The following is a 24,292-nucleotide window of genomic DNA, read 5'->3' on the forward strand; positions in this document are numbered from 1 at the left end:
TAGCGGACATACTGTACCTCTCTCTATAAGGCATTCTTGTGATCATGCACATGAGGTCTGCCTACTCCTTGCGTGATGTCCTTTACTCTTTCCCTTAAGTACAAGATGAGACACATCCTTTCCTCTTTCTATGGACTCATTCCAACGGCCGCATGCGTTAAATGCTGCGTGGATCACGCACTGTATTATAGCTGTGTGAGCCGGCTATCATTGCGTATGGCAGCAGTTGTGCAATGCACGTGACAGCGTATTTCATGCACATGGTCATGCGCAGTGTGACTTGTTTTTGCGTTTTTTTCTTTTAAATTCCCTGCTCTTGCTCATGGCAGCGTTTATATTGACAGCGACACATAGACAATGTATTGCGAATGGACAGCATTTAATGTGTAACCCATAGAGAACAATAGGGCTGTAATACACAATAAAATAGAACATGCGTTACTTTTCACGCCCATAGTACACACAATGTATATATGCAAATATGAATGAATCAATATACTTCTTTTGACTCCATTTACCGCGTATTATGCATGCGCAATAAGCAGGGAAAATACGTTTGCGGGAATGAGCCCTATATGTCTGCTACTTCCACTCCAGAAGAGGCAGCTGTAAACGGTGTAATCTCTGAGGGGAGGAATCATGGGAACTATAATCCTTCACATTTGCATTTCTGCCCACAGCAAGCCCTGGCAGCACAAAATCAAGTATGTTGCACAGAGCTGGGCGAAATAATAAAAAAAGAGATACCACTACGGAGCTGTGGTGACACTGTCTGTACATTGTACTTCTCAGTAGTTTCTATAAGATCGAAAACTCCTTTAAACATGTACATGCAAGGACATGGATCCCCCTATTAATCATATATATTGCAATTTCTAATATTTATAACTGTGCCCTGAATCCAGTACAACCAAGTTACTGGTTACCAGTAGCTTAAAATGACCAACAATTATGGCATTAGCGGGGTTGTACCAGAATCACAAGTAAGACCCCATTTACTCTGACAGATGATCGCTCAAAAGTCGCTCAAACAATACAGCTGTTTGCATAAGCAAACAGCTGTATTGTTCTCCGCAATTACAGCCGGCATCCTGCTGTGAACTACAAGCGGGACACGGGCTGTAAGAATCTTATCAGCGCTGCCGACTGTGATAACAGTCTGCACTGCTGATAAGAGTTCATCGCTCAATTCAAGAACACCAGAATTGAACGAGGAACGAGTTGTGCACGGAAACTGCATGATGTCCGTGCATTTAGACCCAACGATTCTCGCTCAAAAGACGGGTTGGAGTGATTTTGGAGTGAGAATCATTGGGTCAAAATACGCCTTAACTCAGGATAGGGGTATAACTTGCTGATCAGCAGGGGTCTCACTACCAAGACCCTATTGATCCCAAGAACATGGGTCTCATGTCCCTTATCCTCTTCACTGTGAGCTTACTGTATCCCCCATAGTGGAGAGGAGACTAAAAGGAGTGCTGGTTCCACAAGCATGCTGCTACTCCATTGAATTTTAATGGGACTGCCGGAGACAGTCGCACAGCAAGCACTGAGCAGCTTTTTCTGTCAACCCTATTAAAATTAATAGAGTATTGGTCAAGCGTGCTCAGCCAGCACTCCATTCATTCTAACAGCACTGCGGCGTGAGGAGGGATGAATCACCCTCACAGTGACAGGCAGAAAGGGACACAGGACCCTCGTTCTCAGGATCAATGGGGGATAACTTATGGTCCGGGTACAACTTCTTAAATGTTAACAGCAATAATAGGTATTATCTGAGTACAGGTGTGATAAGTTTATAGCTTAAAATGAAATTTTCAGTGATGTAACTGCCATAAAGTCTGAAGTGCTAGTTGAATACATATTCTCAATATTTTATTAGCAGACTAATGTATTGAGCTGCAATACTTAACATGGTCCTTGAAGAGTAGCACTGTATATGGAAAAAAGCAGATGCTTGTAAAAGCGAATCCTGTAACTTATTAGCATCACACTATATTAATATCACATTAGAGAAGTAGAGTTGCACTTACAAAGCAATGGCTTAATTTGCATTCCTCTTCTATCTCATCAGCACTGTCCTCATCAGATACCTCTCCCTCCTCAACATCCTCTGCAAGGTCATATGGCAACTTTTTTCCCTAATGAAATATACAACAGAAATTAATCAAATTAACTGACAGTGTAAATAGTAAAGTGATAGAACATTATACTTGGGTTCAGATGGCAATAAGCAGAACAACATGTAGAACACATTCAGGTAGAGATGTAGTAGCCAGTTTACAGTCGACATACAGTCGAGAGATGCTGATTAGCTGCATGTATTACAGCTTGCTACTACAGGTTTTGCTGGGATTTCTTGCTGTGAATGATACAGAGAGAGCTGTTTCATTAGTGTTTACTTTCTCCACTGCAGCCACATGACCAACTCTTTACCCATTGACTAGAATATTGATAAACTAAAAATGAAACCTGATCATTCTTGTAACTGCCTTGCATATTTTGGAAAAACAGAGCTTGTTCTACTTCAAACAGCTGAAACTCTAGTCAATTATACAAATACACTTTCAGTCTCATTCTAAAGCCAACATTCTTGGCTTTAAACTGAGACCAAAAGCTTATCATCCATAGACAACAAAAGAATCAGAGCTACAGCAGTTTCAAATGGGGTTGAGAATACTGAATTTTTAACTGTCATGTTAGTCTATGTGCAGAGCAGGGCAGTGGGGGCTGAGCAGGCAGTAAAGGGGCGACATAGACTTCTGTTCATGTTATTGCTTCCCCCCCTTATGAATCAGAAAGCATAATCGCTTTCTGACTGACATATGGGGGTCTTTTCCCAGCAGAAAAGAAGTGAGAAGATAAGGAATTACTCATCTAATCACACCTCTATGCAGTTTAATCCCACAGATTCCACAGCCATTGCTGACCGCAGCATCCGAATGCTTCTACAAAAAAATTGTTTTTTAAAAAAAATGTTTTTCCTCCTTACACAATGCCTTAAATAACGAGCAGAATAAAAATTTTTTTAAAACTACACATAATTGGTATGGCCTCATCCATAACATCCTGTACTATAAAATATTACATTATCTATTCAGCAAGTAAATTTCATAGGGAAAAAAACGTAGAAAAACAATCCCAAAATAGCAGTTTTCTGTTCATCGTGCTTCCCCAAAAGACGAATAAAAACAAATCAAAGAGTCACATAAATCTCAAAATGGTACTTAGGAAAACCATTGCATGTGCCAGAAATTCCTATAAAAACTAGAACGCATCCCACAAAATATAAGCTGTCATACAGCTACACTTTCTTCATTACGCAGTGGGATTCGGTTTGGGGGTTTCATCACAGGTGACAAAATCAGCATTGTGATAGAACCCCCAAGTTAATTGTCATTAGTGAAACAGAGACCACTTTGGTGTCAGTCAGACAAGGGTTCTGTTCGTTTCCATTATATTTAAAGTACAGAATAATGTACTCGACTATGCTAATCTATACTCCAAGTATAGCAAAAGAATGTGAGCCTTGTCTAATGGACATCAAAGGGATGTGCGTTTCACTAATGTTAGCGAATGGTTGCGTTTCGTCCCTAGTTTGGCACTTGTGATGTAACCCTCAAAATGAATCCCACAGCATAGCGAAAACTGCTCCCTTAGGCCTCATGTCCACGAGCGGGTTCGGATTCTGCATGCGGAAGTCCGCAGCGGAATCCCACACTGCCCGTGGCCGAGGACCGTGCTTATCTGTCCGAGTCTTCACTGTGGATGTGTGCGGAAGTGGCGGCTGGCGTGCCGTCACTGATGCGCAGTAGAGATATTTTTTTTGTTAAATCTACTGCTTTCCCGGAACCCACGGCCGATCCGCATCGGACGGCTTTCATTGACTTCAATAGAAACTGTCTGTGTGGGAACTGCAACAGAATAGAGCATGCTGTGATTTGTTTTCCGGACCAGAAGGACTGCAAAAAACAAAATCCAAATGCTTAATTAAGCTGCGGACGCCCATGTGTCCCTATGGGCGGCTTGAATTGCGGATTGTCTGTGCGGGTGCCCCATGCGGATTCCGCAATTCAAATTTGCCTGTGGACATTGAGCCTAAGGCCTCATGTCCACTCAAAAAATACAATCCGCGTAGAATCTGCCGCAGATTTGCTTTAAATGGCATTTTTTTGCATGCAGATATCCGCACACATTGCTATCAATGTGATAGCAATGTTGCTGATCCGCGCGGATACCGCGGCAAATGGAGCATGCCGCGTTTTTTCTCCCGCGCATGAAAAACGCAATTCTTTTAAAATGCCATCCGCAGGTGCAAAAATCAATTTAATGGACCCGCGGATGGCAATGATTCCCTATGGGCAAAATCCGCTGCGGATTCTGAGGCGGAAATCCGCTGCGGAATCCGCAATTCCATTTACCCAATGGACATGAGGCCTTACTCTGTAAGAGCACAGAGAGATTTATCGGAGGTAGCTGTAGAATAGGGATAGTGTGTAGAGACAAGTGGGGCGTTGGATTAGAATAGTGTGTAGAGACAGTCTGCATTGGATAGAGAAGAAAAGCATATTAAAGGGAACCTGTCATCTCCATACAGCACTATAAACTAAGTTATGGAGCTTTTAGGGCATGTGATAGGCAGTTGGGTGAAGTATTTTTTATACTTACCAGCTCCCTGGTTTCTGTGGTGCCCACTGCTGAATCCCACACACAGCATGAAAATCTGACTATTATAATTTATATCTAGGGGCACAGTGTATTATAATTTCAGGGGCACAGTGATGCCAGTACTGCTTTGATATTCCAAGTATATCTAGGAATTATTTCAATGATACAGACATTTATGGTATAGCCAAAATTGTAACAACTGGTATAATAAATTCAGCACATTATTTTAACCTTATAGTAAATGAGATATAATACAATTGCAACATTTGAAAACACTGTTGCAGTTTCACTGCTGCATGTGTTGTGACAAACTGCAATGGGGCCCACTGAGACTCCACCTCTTGAGGACCCACATAAACCCAGAGCTGGCCCTGGATTTACTGGTTCTTAAAGATAACATTTATGTCACTAAGGGGTTAAACATGGACTTAAGGTGACTGAGTTAGGCCTCATTTAATAACTAGGAGTGTCCCTTTGTCCCAGTTACTAGAGAAGCCAAATGCCTAATGACAGGCAGTGGACTGCAAAGCTGCTGAAAGACAGAACCTAATGGCAGCCACTTCAAACTTCATTTTCAGGGGTAAAAAAATATGTATATTGATTCAGGTATCTTACAAGATAGATGGAACATATACAGGCTGTTAAAGGAGCAGAAGTTGTATGAAAAGTTGAGTGTCCATTTAACCCTTTGCAATCCAATTTTGGATTCCGGGTTTCCTAGGGGGCTTACTCTTTCTGCCATTATACAATGGCGCCATCTGCTGGCTAGGGCCAGTACTGCAGTATGTGACATACTAGAGAGGCCCCCGACAACATAGCGGCCAGTAATCTACAGTAATAATACCCTGCCGGACATCTTTCGACATCGAAGCTGTACAGCCTTCAATCAGAATGTCTTTAGACGTCAGACAGTGGATTAGAAAGGGTTAAATTTAGTGGTCTAACGGTATAACAAAACAACATAAATTGCTACAGAACCTGAAAAAAGAAATCTTGGAAAACCAGTTTTAAAAGAAAAAAACTGAAATTAAGTACAGCATCTGACAGATTATTACCTCCAATATTTACTCCACAGACACTGCTAAATATAACAAGTGAAGAAGACAGACCATTACAATATTCATTACCAGATATGAACTGAATAGTAGAGAAACTAATCCCTGCACATGTTCTCCAAGTGAAAATATTTCTAATTATTTTAGAGTCATTTATACATTATGAATGAATTGGGCTTCTAGCTGTTCTGTAGTTTGCAGTCCAACATTAAAACTTGAATTATTCCGTTTCATTCTTGTTTTCTCTAGACTGCGTAGAGTTTCCATATAAGTAATGGTGCAGCTTACTGTTTAAAGGGGGGTTTCTAGAATTGTACATTGATGGCTTATTCATACAAAAATGAAAGGGATATGGTACTGCTACCCCTTAACCCTTTCGAATCCACTGTCTGACGTCTAAAGACATTCTGATTGAAGGTTGTACAGCTCCGATGTCGGAAGACGTCCAAGCAGGGTATTCTTACTGTAGATTACTGGCCGCTCTGTTGTCGGGGGCCTCTCCAGCATGTCCCATACCGCAGTACTGGCTCTAGCCAACAGATGGTGCCATTGGATAATGGCAGAAAGAGAAAGCCCCCTAGGAAACACTGAATCCAAAATTGGATTGCAAAGGGTTAATCTGATGATTAATGCAGATCCTGAAGCTCGGCCCCCCACCACTCATACAGTCGTTATAAGAAGTCTACACACCCCTGACAAAGATGAATCATTTCAGATTTATTTTCACCTTCAATGTGACCCGTTATCTGTACAATTTCACTGAAAACCAAAATGAGTGAAAAAATAAAAATAATTAAACTAAAATAATGTGGTTCCATAAATGTGAACACCCCCTTATGCTGGGTGATGTGGTTGTGGTTGAAAGGTGTCAGTCAGGAGAAGGGGAAGAAAAATTTCCAAGGCATTACATATACCATGGAACACAGTGAAGACGTCATCAAGAAGGGGATTAAATTTAGCACAACAGTAAAAATTACCAAGAGCTGTACATGTAGCGTATGTAACAACCACCTCCCGTATTCCAAAAAGGTATGCTTTGCACAAAGCCAACACTGCGCATCACCAAGTGAACACCATATCCCACAGTGAAGATGGTGGAGGCAGCATTATGCTTTGTTAAAAAGCTGAAGACGAAGAGGAATTTTACCTTTCAGCACAACGACCCAAAGCTTAGATCCAAATCAACGGCTTCTTCACCAGAAGATGATTAAAATTTTGGAATGGCTCAGGCAGACCCCAGACCTGAATCCCATTGAAAAGCTGTAGGTTGACCTGAAGCGGGCGCTACACAGGTGATGTCCTTGCAATTTGACAGATTTGGAGCAATTTTGCAAAAAGACAGGGCAAAGATTTCAAAGTCAAGATGCGTCATGCTGATAGCCACCTACCCAAATAGACTGAATGCTGTCATAAAGTCAAAGGGTACATCAGCAACGTATTAGTTTCAGGGTGTGTATATTAATGCAACCACATGTTACAATTTTGCTTTTAGTCTTTCCACCCTAAAGGATTTCAGCTTGTTTTCCAATTTAATTGTACAGATAATGGGTTGCATCGAAGGTGGAAATAAATCTGAAAGGATTCATCTTTGTTGGATGATAAAATCCTGGCATTCTAACAGGGGTGTGTAGACTTTTTATATATAATGTATAGGATAGCCCATCATTAGGACAAGTTATCAATGTGAAATCCCCAAAAAACTTTTAAGCTGTTTTATATTTCTATGAACACTGTATATAGTCTAGTTAAACTAACTAGAACCTATATACATAAATAACCTACAGTCGGTGACATAACATGTTTAATACAGTTGTTAATATGAAATTACAAAACTATCCTGCTAAGAAACAATATTTGGTACTTCTTAAGAAATGAAGACCACTCCACGTTCTGGTTTACCTTTACAAGTATTTTGCCCTTTAAATTCTGGGGGCTTGGAAGTTGTTTGTTTTCTCCAAGTGGAATCGAAGACAGGTCAAGTTTGTCGGCAAATACTTCTTTTAGATACTGAGCAATTTTCCTTTGCTGTTGAATGTTGCAGTGGTTTTCAATAGACAGGATTACTGGAAACCTACAACAAAAAGGAATTCATATAAAGAGCACAGATGTAACGTCTCCAAAAGTAGGTCCATACTACTTAACCTGTTCACAAAGGGAAGTCAGCCAGTATGGTCACACCCATAACATACAGACCGGCTTGCCTATGTACCGATTTTTTTTCTTTCTAGCTTAACATATATTCATAATGCTATAAGTGTTTGTTAAAGGGGTTCAGTCAGGAAAAAAAAACAAACAAACAAAAAAAAAAAACATACTCACCTGAGCCGTCAGGGACGGTCACCGGGAGGCTGCTGCTCCTCTTCTCTCTCTCCGGCAGCTGTCCGATCGCAGGGCAGAAGCTTGCAAAGTGCTTCTGGCCCTGCTCTGACAATGCCTGGCGGCAAGTACTGCTGCCCGGGGTCAGTGGTTGGCGCGTCACAAGTGATGCGTCGCTCACTGATTGGGCTGGCCGCATCTAACTTCTGCCGTCCTCGAAGAGTCAATGGCGAGTGCATATGCGTCCCCCTTACCAGCGCACATGCCGTCAATTAATTCTCCGTAGACCGCAGAGGTTAGACATGGCCAGGACGGCGAGAGCGCACAGGAGCCGCTGGAGAGAACAATAACAGGATTAGGTAAGTTTTTTTCCCCCACTCTTTTCTTTTTACAGGTTTAACTCTTAAGGCATAAAGGGCAGGATGTGGGTGAGTATGCATTTTTTTATTTTACTGACAGAACCCCTTTAACCCTTTCCAATCCAACTTGTATCGGGGTTTTCCTAGGGGGCTTACTCTTTTTCTGCCGTTATAAAACGGCACTATCTGCTGGCTAAAGCCAGTACTGCATGAGGTGACACGTTGGATAGGCTCCGACAGCAGAGAGGCTGGCAATATACAGTAAGAGAACCCCGATGGACATCTTCCAACATTGGACCTGTACAGCCTTAAATCATAATGTCTTCAAAGGTCAGGCAGTGGATTGGAAAGGGTTAAGTAAATTGAGATTTTAAAATCAAGTCAGAAACTTATTTTCTTCTTAACACTAATCTATGTCATTACTCTGCAATTCTCGGTGCATCTATGTCTAATCAACAACTTAGCAGTTTAAACCTAGAAATGAATGATAACTTCAATGGAGCTGAGCTGCAATACTACACACAACCTGTGGACAAGTGTAGCGCTGTTTCTGGAAAAAGGCAATCATGTCCATGTTTTTCTCGGGACAACGCCTTTATGTAATGATAAATCTCTCTATATGCTAGACTGACTTGTCCCCCAATACCCTGAATGGCAACACTATTGAGCAGCAATGGTGACAACACACCATGTTGCCAGAATATTATATGATAGATCTATACAATATTTCAGAGTAGCATTGCATATATTTTATACAAACAATATATCCTCCATCACACTACTGCAGAGGTTGTTACCCAGTTTTCCTAATCTGTACAATGCCTGATCTGTCTAGCTATACGTTGATAAATCCCCAACTCTCATATCATAAAATAAGTAGTCAGGTTCACTATTCGGGAGCCTGTAGAAGCTGGATAAGAATTCCTTGAAGCTGTAATAGATACAAAAGCCAAGTTATGCAGAGATTCCTTCATACTACAGCATAGGTTGGCAGGTTTGCCATTTAGGATGCCAAGAAAGTTGGGTAACAAATCATAAGAAGTTGTAATAACAATTGTTAAATGCAAAATCTCTCTCCACAAGCCCAAATCATGCCATAGTGGGGACAAATCTGTTTCTCAAGATCCTGGAAGAGCTGGGTAATCTGCAGAATTCAAAACCTACATAGATGAATCTCCATCACAATCAAATTGTGCCATATCATGGATGAAGAGGTATGTTCACAAGAAGCATTCCATTTGACCAGGTTTCCATTTGTTTCTGCCTTTTTTGCTTGACCCAATAGCATAGTTGATGTAGTTTGGACCTTTGGTCTCCATTCACACATTTAAGTTACTGCTTCTTTTGGCTTTCAGCAATTCAAACAGAACTGAAGTTACTAAGGTACATGAAGAGATCTAACTTGCCCACTTTGATTACCTCAATTATCATCAATACATTGCATCCACAGGAAGGGCTCCTGGTCTCCTCATCCACACCGCGGATCCACAGCAAATAGCACCCATAGCATGCTATGGGAAATCAATTCTTCATGCACACTTGCGGAAACCAATTAAGGTTTCCGCACGCGGAGATAAGAAGTTGCAGCAAGTTCCATTTTTTCGCAGATTACGCATGGACGGCTTCCATTGAAGTCAATGGAAGCTATCCGATCCACGGCCCTTCCACAATTACATTGTGCAAAGGTCGTGGATTACTGCGTCATCGCTAGGCAATGATGTGGGAAAAGCAGGAATTTGAAAAAAGAAAATCTGTACTGTGCATGTCCGACGGCTACATAAGGAGTCTACAACTGATTCATAATGAGATCACAAAATTTATCAATTTATTCAAGTAAGCAAAAATAACATACTCATTTTTAACAAAGGCATGCTTGTTGATGGCCTCTACGACATCTTTAAAGGGAATTTTGGAGGTGAGCGTGTATCCATGGTGTACAACAGGCTCTCCTTCTGGTCCATCCCAACAGTCAACTGTTGAAAAAGCATAAGTAGGGAAGATTTCGTTAAGCTGTAGCTATGATGGTGAAGAAGACAGATGCACAATCATATCACTTCAGCACAGAAACCTGTATTTACTGACCAGGACCTATTGAAAACTAATGGACACATCCGGATGTTTTTACTGAAATACAGAAGGTATTATTGACTATGATAAACTAAAACTTAAACTTTGGTTAAACAGTTAAAAAGTGAGCTAGCAAACTTTACTAGTGGCAAAACTAAGAAAAAAATGGATAAAATTACCAAATGTCCTATAGTAGAAGATACACTTGTGGGGTCCGTCAGCACCTTCTTCCAAAGTGTAAATGGACCTATTTGGTTGGTTCGCTAAAGAACAAATACCTTAACAAAAGGCTGCTGTGGGACTCTAGTTTACAGATTATTTACTATCTACCTCACATTCCCTCTATATAGGTAGATTGCAGGTCACAGCCCCTGAGAGCAGAGAGAAGATGCAAAGACAAAAGCCTGCATAAATATGTCTTAGGTGCAGCGTATGACTTAGATAGCCGGGTGTTATGTTGAACACTAAAAAACTTACAATACTGCTATATTTGCTATCTTATCTGCTCTGAAGTTGCCTTTTTTGGGGCAGATGAACTCTTCAAAGTTGATCAAAATGTGCGCCAAGAACCTCAAATTTATATGCATAGCAAATAGCCGTAATGCAATTCGAAATGCATATGTTACTGTACTTCTTGCATAGGCAGAGTCCTGTTGCACATTTCGAGATGGTTTACTCCTGCATTAGCACCTCACCAATTACAACTGAATGCATTTATTTCAATTTGTATTGGAAAGGCTCTAGTTTTTGTTTGCATTGTACATTATAGGGGTGCAGCTGTCACCATCTTGGCCTTTTATATGCAGCGTTTTACCATATGGTCGTGTGAGCCCAGCCATACGCTGACACAGAATATTCCAACATTCTCTATTGCACTGTATCCTCCTATGGGCTAAAAGCTAGTCTGAAATTTCAGGCTGCAGTTCGAGGTAATTACTGGTTTGCATCCAAATGTAAAAGAGCAGTCCCACATTACAACAAGGAATTACAGATAATGCAGCACCCTGATATCACGGTTAATATGGCTTTAAAAGGTCAGAGCAGCCCTTGCCCCTGTTGTGCCATAAGCTCCAACGCAAGTAGTTACCATTCTGATGTGATTTGCCTCGCTGACTGGGGAAGCAGAGATACTATACTGCTTTCTAATGGCATGGAAGTTGGTTGCTTAAATAAAACCCTCTGAAGAATATAAGACTGGCGAACTTCAAAGGATAAGACAGTGAAATTTCTTCCAGAGTTAATAAAATCAAAGGCTTGGAAATAAAATTAGTACATTGTATTCTATAATCACATCCCAAACGACAGGCCAGAGGAGCAGCAGCTACATAACGATACTTTCATCAGAAAGAGAATATACAAGGAAAACCACCCCGAATTCAATAGAGAAATGGTCTTCTAGAAGCATATATGTTGCATGCTGGTCATCTTCACATGGTGGTCCTCTCCAGGAAGATAGCCAGTATGCAAAATACTCTATGATGGAACTGAAAATATGTCACTTGGTCTGGACAAAAGGGTCGAAGAGGTGGTCTTTTGGAGAGGTTTTGCTATTAGACAAAAGCCACACATGTAATTGCATCTTTGATGTTTACATTTGGCGTATATATAATGGCCTTATCTATAGAAATCTATGGATTGTAAGTTTGCCAATAGCAACATTCTTTTGGCAAGAATGTATCAGCATAAATTTTTTTTGACTGTATTAGAAACAGTCATTGACAGCGCTTCCCAAAATGAGGGTCCTTTTACATGGGACGACTATCCGCTGCCTCAGCGCCAGTCGTCCCAATAAGAATCAGCTCTGTGCTTGCAGGTATTCGTATGAGGGCTTATTCAGACGTGCGTATATCAGACGGGTTTTTTTATATACGCATTCTCACTGCAGGGGGGGAGGCGGGCCGGGCCGGGAGCAGTGCACGGAGCTCACGCCCGCTCTCCGCCGCTTGCCACTATTTGCAATGGTAGGGGGCAGAACTTAGCTCTGCCCCCACCCCTCCCATTGCAAACAGTGACAAGGGGCGGAGAGGGGGCGGGAGCTCAGTGCGCTGTAGTAGTAGTTACTTTTTGTTTATATATTACTGATTGCACATACTTCTACACTTACATAATTTTAAATCAGAAAAGGTCTACATTTGGTAATTATATACTCATTCCTTGTTATCATTAGAAAATCCTAAAAACTGCTAATTACCCTGGTTTATTACAAAGAGATTAATTACTATACATAATAGCTGTATTACTTCAGCCAAACACAACAACAAAGCATAATTATAACACTAACAGGATTCATTAGTAACACCAGATAAGCAACTTATAAGGCAATTAACCCCTTATTGATGGAAGCTATGGATGTTACATCTCATCAGGCACATATCAATATATTATAACACAAGTACAGTTTACCTAATTATCCTTTATGTATAAGTGGTCGTGGACATCAGGTATGTGATTGTCAGCTGATGCCACAGAAATGATGTGGATCTGCCAACAAATATTCAATTTCAGTAAACACATCAATTCTGTAGGGAGGTTGATATATTCGGCAGACAGACACCACTGGCACCGATTATCCCAACAGCAAATCAGTTGGATTAAATCTGTCCTTTAACCCCTTGAGTGGTGGGTTTCCTACCACCCTGTCGTGCCCACCAGGGCAGGTTTTTTAAATGGTCTAATCATTTAATTTCAACTCATTTTCCAGTCGTGTTCCAACAGCCATAACTTTTTCATTTTTCCATTGACACGGCCATATGAGGGCTTGTTTTTGCGGGACAAGTTGTACTTTTTGATGGCATCATTTGTGGGTATATATAATGTATTGCATAACTTTTGTAAAAAATTTGTAGGGAGATTGGGGGAAAAAAAAGAAATTCTGCCATATGTTTTTTGGATTTCATTTTTACGGCGTTCAGCATGCAGAATAAGTAGTGTGATATCATTATTCTCCGAGTCGCACGATTCCGGCGATACTGAGTTCATACAGTTTTTTTATGTTTTGCTATTTTTGTACATTTAAGACATTTTTTTTCTTAATGGTTTGCTTTTGTGTCGCCACATTCCAAGAGCCATATTAATTGTATTTTTCCATTGCCAGAGCTCTAGAAGGCCGAGTTTTTTGCGGGATGAAATAGTCTTCATTTATCTAATTTTTTGGAACATGTAAAATTTTGATAGCTTTTTATTCCTTTTTTTCTAGTGGCAATATTAACAAAATCTGCAATTCTGGCATGTTTTTTATTAGAGATCTATCAGGACCCCTGATCACATGCCAGGGGTCCGATGGTGACAGCCCTTTACATGCTGCAGTCGCATAGACTGCAGCATTTAAAGGGTTAACACCGCAGAGATCGGAGGTTTCCTCTAATCTCTGCTGTAAGAGCTGGTGCCTGGCTGTCCTATGACAGCCAAGCACCAGCTCTCCCTGCCACAGAGGCCATCAGCTTGCTTCTGAGAAGCTGATGGTCTCTATCGCAACCTGTAAACAAAGCAGGACTTTGAATTTAGAAGGGGGAGATTGCCAGCAGATCGGCAATATCTTCCTGCTTCTGTTTTTCAAAGTCCTGCACTGCTCTGTGTGGGTCTGTGCAGGCAGAGCACAATGCCACAGCTTGTGGCATTGTGCTCTGCAGCTCCCATAGTAAAACATAGCCTGGAAATCTTCCAGACCATATCACTATGGGCAGTGGAGCTTGTCCCGGGAAAATTTCCGGGCGTGCCACTCAAGGGGTAAATTCTTTTTTTACACAAGCAGCAGCTTCTATCCACATTTGATTGATGGCAGGTTATTATTTCATTTTAAAGCGCCATTAAGGGGGTGGTCCAACATTTTCTTTAAAAACTAGTTACCACTGATCCCAGCTATTGCAGCGAGATGGCTGATGCCAGTCTTTGAGCCCGTACCATCCATATAATGCAAGTATATGCCATTTTGCAGAAACACCTCCCCACCCAAGACACATATATACATTCTAGGACAGGAAGGAGTTAAAAAAAAAATTTTAAAAAATCAGACAACCCCTTTAATTCCAGGGCGCTGTACCTATAAAAAGGGTTTCGGTACATAAAAAAAACACAACAATAATAAAGATGAATTACATGAGGGAGAGGAGACCCTTCCTGTGAGGGCTTACATGTGCCACTAACCTACCTTCTATACATCGGCAGCCATCCTGTAACACCCAAGCATACATATCCACCTTTGACTGAGATAAAAGCTGGTCCCCCGTTAAATAGGTATTATGAGATGATGCAATGTAATAATTGCTCAGAGGCTGCTCCATATCCTGGTAGATTTCACCATGTAAAGGGTTAAAAATGTCACCTGCAGGGCTCCTCATAAAACTGGTGAAACCTTTAGGGAGAAATGAAACAAAGCACTGTTATTTCTGGTAAGAATTAAAATCACCTTATATTGTAACCATTCGAAGTCTGCAGGAAACATGCTGATAAAGTAGCTACGTTTAACACTGCGCCTGAGTACATTGTGCGACAAAGGAAAGCACCCCTTTCGAAGCAAGTAGTGCGCCATCACAATAGATGGCACAGTTGGCAGCCATTCTCCTTAGCACTCCATATCATACATTATGATGTGTACGGTGCACATGCAACACTTTAATACAAACATCAAAAAATAGTGTGTATGCATACAAGTTCTGATATACACTCTTTGTCAAAAAAATCAAGTCCCTAACTAAAAGCTGGTTTTGCTGCAAAACTCGGCATGCAGTCACATCTCAAGCAGATATAAAAGTAATTGGAGTTTGGTGCGTGATTACATGAACGGTCTTGTCACCTGAGGCCTTAAAAGTGGTTCCACCCTTGGCCTATAAAAAGACTCTCAGAGGCTCCTTGTGTGTAGTGACTCTTTTTCCACTTCTGTAGAGCTTGTTGACCACTAGACATGGCTCTACAACACAGTCGGAGAGATTTTGCCTAGTTAACAGAATTTGAGAAGGGGCACATTTTTTAGAATGTGCAAAGCTGTATAGCTATATTAATGTATTTTCGCCACCTGGGCTGTTCTGACCAAACTGTTAGGAGGGGTTGGGACCAGTAGATGTGTGGGGACAAACATACAAGACGACCGGGCTCAGGATATCCTCGGCAGACCACCAGTAGATAGGATTGTCTAATAAGACACAGAGTGAGACACAGAGTGAGGGATGCTATACACATAGATAATGGTCAGGTTGAGCGGTATAGTGGCTGAATCGGTACGACTGCAGGGGGCGGGTGATTATGGCTAGAGTACAGGCGGAGTACAGAGGGGTTTGGTTTAGGAGATGGGGTATGCCTTCCAGAAGAGGTGCGTTTTTAGAGCATGCCTGAATTTGTGCGTGTCAGGGATTGCCCGGATAGTTTTGAGTAGCGTGTTCCAGAGGACTAGTGCTGCTCTGGAGAAGTCTTGGAGACGGGAATGAGAGGTTTCAGATAAAGGGGCACTTAATCTGATTTTGTTAGCGGAGCCCAAGGAGCGGGCTGGGTGGTGGATAGAGCTGAGGGAAGCAATGTAGGGGAGCGCCGTGCTATGGAGAGCTTTGTGGATGACTGCAGTGAGTTTGAATTGAATACTATATTTGATGGGCAGCCAGTGCAGTGACTGGCACAGGGAGGCGTCCGAGTAGAAGCTGGACAGGAAGATGAGCCTGGCTGCCGCAGTCAGGATGGATTGGAGGGGGCAAGTCTGGCACAGCAGAGGCAGATCAGCAGCAACTTGCAATAATCAAGCCGAGAGTGGATGATGGCAACAATGAGTGTTTTTCACATATACACAGCGAGAAAAGGACGGTGATTACAGACTGCCTGAAAGTCTGTCTGGCAGGGAAAGGGTGTATCTGCTAGATAATTAAGAGGCACTTGAAAGGGCTAAATAAAAACAAGGTTATGCCTCCTAAGGTTACCCCTGAGCTCACTCATTTTCCTGGCCGTCCAAGGATAAGTGTATGCTGCTCACCGAGAGGTATGACAAGGGATGATGTCCCCGATGTTGACACAAGAAAATAATAACAATGGATTGATGACCTGTAAATGTTTAAAGTTTTGGCGCTAGGCACGTCAGTAAGGGCAACGCCAAGTTTAAGTAGAGGCAAGGCGGCCAGGGTTTTATGTACAGCTATGCAGTGTGAACATGAATGTATGAAACAGTGTGAACATTGTTGTGTTGTATAAAGCAAAATAACGGTTGAGGATAGATTCAAGGAGAAAGCCATTGTGTCGGAGTGACTTCATACATTTGTGCCAACTATGTTGCCCAGGAGATAGAGACCCAGCAAGTGGACTAATCTCCAAGTTATCAAAACCAGGTCTGTTTTTCTCCAGTCACTTCTTCCAAACTGCTCCTCTTTCCTAATGACTGATGTCTATAGTACCTTTGCGTTGTAGGGGAGGACTGAGCATATAAAATCAGGAACACCCATCGATCAGTTTGCAGCACATGAGGCACATTAAAAGGCCCATTTCTTCCTGATAGCTGCACTTTCAAGCAAAGAATGTATAATCCAGTATGTCTTCTTAGTGCCTAACTGGTGTTGGGACTAGTTCATGGGCATCGGTTTTGCTGAGCGACATCTTTTAACAATTATCATTCAGTTTTCCTAGTAACAAATTTTAATACTTTGAATGCCAAAAGGAATTTGCCATTCAAGGAATTGTCTGGATTAGAAAACCCATTTTCAAATACCCTGTATATGAGTTAGAAGAGAGGGTTCTGCTGTTAAGGAATCTATTAATTGAGGAAGACAGCATCTACAATAAAAGTCTCATGCCCTGGAGACCTTGGTATTCCTGTACGTTACACAGACAACCCTGTTTTAAATTGGAACTGTGTAATCCTCCTTCGTGGTTGCACTGCGGGAAAATTAAACACTTGACACTGAGTTTTCCCACAAGCAACAGCTGAATGCTGGAGGCCCAAGCAGGAGACACGCTGTCATCTGCTTATCTTTGGAGGACCCTTCAAATAAAAAAGGGATTGTTAAGGGGAAACTAGATCTTTAAGTGGAAAACTCTCTACATAAGAACACTGACACAAAATAGCGAACTATGCTCTATGTAGTATACAATGAAATGTGCCACCACGACATGATTAAAAAAAAGCTTGTCACTTTCTCAGGCCAGGTCCAATCTGGGCCTTCTAGAAAAGACCACGTAACTGGAAAAGGGATGTTTCAGCATTTACCATATTTCAGCCTCACTGGCTGATCACATATGAAAGTCAAACTCACCTAACAACAAAGTTATATTACTACAACATAAAAAAAGTTAATTTGTCTATGTTACTGGTGTCTGGGGACATTTCATATGTATCCAAGAACACTACTGAAGGCTTTCAGATGCAAAACAGCTTGCAGTTATCAACTTTGCACATAAAATCAGTCCTGGAAAACTATTTACGAATAAGAACATTCAATACAAAAATGTAATTGATGAATGAAAGCGAATGCAGCTGCTGCAACAAGGAAACTACAATATGTCTGAAACATATGGATGTAGCTGAAAACAAATCTGGGAATGAATGGTTAAACTAGATTGATGACAGGTTACTATTACAGCTTAGAAGGGTTGGGATTAAGACTTCTATTAAGGTTGAGGTTAAATAAGGACATAGTGTATTTACACGGGACAGATTTGTTGCGACTCCTTCATTCATCTGTATGGAACAGATTTTTAGTTGCAGGAATTACTGTGACAAATCTGCCACTTGGGAAATATGCCCGAATAGTTTTTTTTTTTTATTAAACATAAAATTTTCATTGAACTGCAAATGTCAAAGAAAACAGTTTGCATATCGTGTAAGTTAACAATGCTTCCAAATTACAAATTCACATTAAGCTTACAGATTGATCTTGATTACAAAGTGCAATCAAAACAGGAATAACGTTATAAACTTGGACATGAGAGATGGACTCGAGTTCATAATCAGGTATTTCTTTAACATCTGTAGACCATAGGGGAACATAGGGATGGGGGTGGCATAAGGTCCAGGCTCGGATTGGCTCCTAAGGGTTGCCTCATTTTGGATACTGTTTTAGCCAACGGTTCCACATATTCACGTTTGTGTGTGTGGTATTTTTTCGAATTGCAATAAATTTTCTCAAAGATACTATGACTGGATACCATGCGAGTCAGCTCCTTTAGTGTAGGAGGATTGGGTGTGCGCCAATGACGGGCAATAATTAGTTTTGCTGAGAGGAGAACATGACCCGCTAGGTTTCTATACAGCACTGGGATCCTCTCCATGCCTATCAGAAGACGACTCAGTCCTGGGTCTCTGGGAACTAGGGACCCCATTATTGGCTTCAACATTGAATACACCTCGTTCCAGTAAGGCATCACTTTTGGGCATGACCAAAATATAGGTTTTAATGATCCAGGCTGCCCGCAGTTTCTCCAGCACACCACATTTTGATTTGAATCTCTCCTTGCCAGTAAAGATGGAGTGAGGTACCACTTCATAGCGGGTTTTAGATGTGATTCTAATATAGGGGTGCTTTTTGTGACCTGGGTAGTTCCTTTGAAGGCCTGGAGTCATTCCTCTATTTGTACTTCTTTTCCCAGTTCCTTCTCCCAATTTAATATATGAACTTTTTCCCCTGCACTAAATTTCCTGCCAGCATCCCATAGAGCGAACGAATTTCTGATTTACCGTCTTGGGTGGGTTTGTTTAGCTTTTGGTTGATAAGCTGAGGGATCCTCATTTCCTCATTTCATATATTCGGGCAGCTTTCAGGAATGAAAGTATCTGACAATATCAATAAGCTTAAAGGGGTTGTCTCGAGGAAGCAGTGAAATTTTTTTTTTGCCCAGTCCCCCTTATTAAGCATACATTACTAAGCACCCGTGTAAATGACTTTTTTAGCCGGTTTCTACTTACAGTTCCAGCATTTCAGCAACTTATAAAAAGTTTCCCCAAGATGGCCGCCGGCTCTTTTCCCGTTGCTTGCTGTAGCCCGACATGCGCGCTCCCGAGACGCTACCAGCTGTGTCTCCCTGACCACCAGACGCCCCGCAGCCGCCGACCGGACCCACCGCGGTCGCCAACCACGGCACACGCTCTTGGGCCACAGTCACCCACCGCCAGGCAGCAGGTAACCGACGCTAGGCCCCGGCTCCCGCACGCGAGGCCCCGGGGCCACAGCGGCAGGCCCCGGGGCCACAGCGGCAGGCCCCGGGGCCACAGCGGCAGGCTCCGGGGCCACAGCGGCAGTCCGTCACTCGTCACCCCCGTCAGTCCGTCACCCATCACTTACCTGGGCGGCTGGGCGGCTTCTCGGCCAGGTTGGGCAGCTTCTCGGCACGGCTGGGCGGCTCAAGTTTCTGCACCTTCCTCTAAGAGAGGATGGTAGCAGAATGGCCACTCCACCGCGCTCCCGAGAAGTTTCAGCTCGTCTGCGCATGCGCAGAAGAGCTGTAGCGGCGAGCATGCTGAAGCGGCTCGTGCTCAGAGCAGAAGACCGGACTGCGCAAGCGCGTCTAAAAAAAGCAAGCCGCCAGCGAAATTAGACGGAACCATGGAGACGAGGACGCTAGCAACGGAGCAGGTAAGTGAATAACTTCTGTATGACTCATATTTAATGCACGATGTATATTACAAAGTGCATTAATATGGCCATACAGAAGTGTATAACCCCACTTGATTTCGCGAGACAACCCCTTTAATTTTTAGGGAGATTAAACTCCTCCTTCAAAATCTCAAATGTTATAAGCTTGCCTGATACTAAGTCCAAGGTGCCCGATATACCCGCCCCCATCCAGACATTAGTGTTCAGATCTGGAATTAAATATACTAGTGATTGCAAAGGACTATTCATCTCTACCACTGTTGATGACCTAACTACCTTCCGGACTGGAGTTTGACATGCTTCTATAGTCACTTTAATGGGGGGTGGCAGGGTATAAATAGGTGCGGGAGATAAAATAAATAAATAAATCAATCTTGTTATTTGTATAGCGCCAACTTATTCCGCACTGCTTTCAGGTAATTTTTATTTATTACCCCCCTCCAAGCTGGGTGCTCAATTTACCGACCTCGGAAGGATGGAAGGTTGAGTCAACCCTGGGCCAGCTACCTGAATCATACAGGGATTGAACTTGAAACCTTCAGGTCATGAGCGATATAGGGCCAAATCCAAAATATTTGCTATCTTGCATAATGTGTACATGCATACAAAACAGGCTTAAGAGATTTTGCCTCAATAGTTATCTTTTCTAAAATTTACCCAGCTAAGACTCTGTACTGCCATCGCGACTTCTCGTCAGGCCACCAATAGTTGTTTTTTTTTTTGAAAATTCATTACCCATGTCACAAGTGCCCCAATAATGACCTAAAGCTTGGGTCTATTAAGAAAAAAACCCGTCCGTGGATCACACTTAGTGGCATACTGCAGCTTCAACATAACCTTCAATATATTTCAATATATTAATACAGGTCATCCTATAACAACCTTATACTTATATAAATGACAGCATATAACATTTCAGGAAATGGGAAAGTCTACACTGTCAGTTGATACAATATACTGCAAAGCAGAATGGAGCATCTGAAATTTGACCTATTTTTATTTTTGCGCTGATGGATACAGCCGAGAATGTTAAATAAAGTTAGTTTCAAAATTAACGTACCATCTGTGACCTTGTTTTTACAACCTTAGGGCTTCTGCAACTACTGTAGCATTCAAAGAAAATAAGACAATCATTTCCAATTCATTAGTTAATAAAAAGTTCCAGAACATTCAGTGGCTGAATCTAAGCCTTGCTCTTTGCACGATAGCTATTGTACCCAGGTTACCTTGCCTGCCCAGTTTTCCTAACAAAAAGTAATTATAATATGCGCATAATTTAATGTTCTGAAGGAGAAGAATATTAAAATCAGGCTACCTACAAAACAGTCAGCAATGCAAATTATTGCACTGAATGACCATTAAAAGGGTCGGCTTTTTACAGAAACCGTGCTCCATCTCTCCATAGAGTACGTTTTTTTTCTTCTTAATTTACACATTTTATATATTACATACATATTCCACAGTGCCATACACAGATTGCTATAATTTACACTGGGTACTGTCTCCACTGAGGCTCACAATCTATATTTGAATGTCAGTAGGTTTCTGGAGTGTGGGAGGAAACTAGAGTAACTGGAGGAAACCCATAGAAACACAGGGGGAACATACAAACTCCATGCAGATGTTGTCCATCATCAGATTTGAACCCAGAACCCCATCGCAGTAAGCCAACAGGGCTAACCACCAAGCCACCATGCTGTCTGCTACTGCAATTGAGCCTCATTCCCTTTTATGGGCTGGAGCTGCAATACCAGACAATGCCCATGCAACCACGTCCTTAGATATACTGTGGTTGCCATATTAGGTGTGATTGGTACGAGCTTGGAGAAAATTCTTTAACCTCTTTCCAATTCCAAGTTGAGAGGGAATGTAGGTAGTGGGCTTAGGAGTTAAACCCACTCCCTATTCCACAAGTGCCAGCTGTGTTATACAAGGATACTATGGGTATGTTGCAGAAATTTTAAATAGAAAATCTGCAGCATTTACAGTACAAGCTAGCTAGATGAGATTTTACAGATCACATCTGTTAGCGCAACCACGCGCTTAGATATACTGTGTGCGCCATATTAGGTGTGATTGGTACGAGCTTGGAGAAAATACTCTAAATAACACAATTGGATGTGTTACCCAAGAGATCTTCTGATTTATTGTATTAAAACACAGTTTTTAAAGACAAATAGTTAGTTTAAATTGATACAGAAAGTGGTGTTACAAAGCCAAAACACAGCTGCATCATTTATTTGGTTCAAACTGGTTTTCCTTTGAAGTGTAAAGAATGATCACTTTCTGTTGACTTGCCTCTTTGCTGGTTTCATTGTTCTAATGGAAATCTCATGTATCTTGGCTTTTGTTGACATTCTGTCTTTGGCTCAGGTGATAAACATCATTAACATAGTGTAAGGAATTTACTCTACAGAATATTCTGCTTACAGACATTGCCAAAATTGATTGAAACCCTTGAAAAACTAAATAATACAAGATATAATTTCTCTAAAAAATCCAAATGTGTGAAAAGAAAAATCCATGTGGATTTGATATGCAGGGCAGATTTTACATCCCTAGCATGTTGAATGTCACTTACCTGCTGCTTGTTAGCAGCTTAGAGAGGAGTCATCATATCTGGATATGCATTTTATTATTTTTACTCTTCTGAAAGAACAACTATTTGCAGCACACAACACAGGCCAGTAAAATGTAAAGCGTACCTTCTATTCCCAGCACATTTTGTTCCTTGTTTTCTTCTGAAACTTCAAACTTCTGTATAATGTCAAGACAGTATTCTGTTGTCACATTGTTCATCTGTTTGGAGAAATGACAGCACTGTTGTAAGTTGTTCCTTCTATAGTACACTGAGTGTTAATTCAGTGGAAAGTCTCTACCCAGGGCTATGGCAGAAATCCCTTTGATAAAGCTTGAGATGCAGTGAACCGTTAATAAACTGTCAGCACAAAAGTTATAAATATTGAATTTTAGGAACACTCCAAAAGGATCCTACATCTAGTCTACAAAGGACATAAAGCAAAGAGCAGATAACATGGAGGTTTAGATAGATAGGTCTATAGATCCTAGCCAAGGAAAACCTCATAAGATTTTTGATAAATTTTTAAATCAACTGCACATAGGCACACGTATGATAAAAGAGCACAAATCTTGGACTGATAGAAATTCTGACATTAAAGCAGCTATTCAGGATTTTTTTAACTGCATTTTTATTAATTCATGAAAAAAGTAAACATTAAAAATGTGACTAAAATACAGAACATTAAGCATAGGTCTGATGCTGATGTGTCCATGCAGCATATTCATCACAACCGTGAGAAGAACAAGTAAGGCATTATCATCATCTGAAAGTGCACCAGTACAAGAGTGTGTTCACATGTAGGAGTTTGGTGTGGAAATTCCACAGCCAAAAAATTAGCAACAAAATCTGTGTTAACTTTCCAAACAGAAGACTCATTGCTGCCGGTAGCTACTTAAATCATACAAAAAATTGCCTGTTAGAGCACGTTGACATGTGCTTGATTTTAAGTGTGGTTAATCAAATAAAGTCGGGGGACTTTAGAAGGGAGTTACTTTATTCTACTTACGGTTATCTTTTACTTGTATAAATTACTTCATTTTTATCTGTACCATCCCCATTTAACCCCTTGAGTGGCGGGTTTCTTACCACCCTGTCGTGCCCACCAGGGCAGGTTTTTTAAATCGTCCAATTATGTAATTTCAACTAATTTTGCAGTCGCGTTCCAAGAGCCATAACTTTTTCATTTTTCTATTGACACGGCCATACGAGGGCTTGTTTTTTGCGGGACAAGTTGTACTTTTTGATGGCATCATTTTTGGATATATATAATGTATTCAATAACTTTTGTAAAAAAAAATTGTAGGGAGATTGGGGGGAAAAAAAGAAATTCTGCCATTTGTTTTTTGGATTTCATTTTTACGGCGTTCAGCGTGCAAAATAAAAAGTGTGATAACCTTAATCTCTGAGTCAACACTATTCCGGTGATACCAAGTTTATACAGTTTTTTTATGTTTTGCTATTTTTGTACATTTAAAACATTTTTTTTCTTAAAGGTTTGCTTTTGTGTCGCCACATTCCAAGAGCCGTATTAATTTTTTTTTCCATTGCCAGAGCTCTAGAAGGCCTTTTTTTGCAGGATGAACTCTAGTCTTCATTTATCTAATTTTTTGGAACATGTAAAATTTTTATCGCTTTTTATTCCATTTTTTCTAGTGGCAAGATTAAAAAAATCTGTAATTCTGCAAT

At 41.2% G+C, this 24,292-nt stretch overlaps 1 protein-coding gene across 1 annotated transcript in view; it reads right to left on the minus strand.

Moving 5' to 3' along the window:
* PLCH1 (phospholipase C eta 1) overlaps positions 1 to 24,292 on the minus strand; it is a 267,361-nt gene that overhangs the window by 56,529 nt on the left and 186,540 nt on the right. Inside the window, exons 7-11 of the mRNA XM_066600144.1 lie at positions 22,731 to 22,824; positions 14,613 to 14,816; positions 10,251 to 10,371; positions 7,623 to 7,794; positions 2,034 to 2,141 (exon numbers count right to left, since the gene is read on the minus strand). Of these exons, the coding sequence (XP_066456241.1) occupies positions 2,034 to 2,141; positions 7,623 to 7,794; positions 10,251 to 10,371; positions 14,613 to 14,816; positions 22,731 to 22,824 (699 nt within the window). The remainder of the gene's footprint in view (positions 1 to 2,033; positions 2,142 to 7,622; positions 7,795 to 10,250; positions 10,372 to 14,612; positions 14,817 to 22,730; positions 22,825 to 24,292) is intronic.

Source organism: Eleutherodactylus coqui, chromosome 1 (genome assembly GCF_035609145.1).
Source record: "Eleutherodactylus coqui strain aEleCoq1 chromosome 1, aEleCoq1.hap1, whole genome shotgun sequence".
Lineage (NCBI taxonomy): Eukaryota > Metazoa > Chordata > Amphibia > Anura > Eleutherodactylidae > Eleutherodactylus > Eleutherodactylus coqui.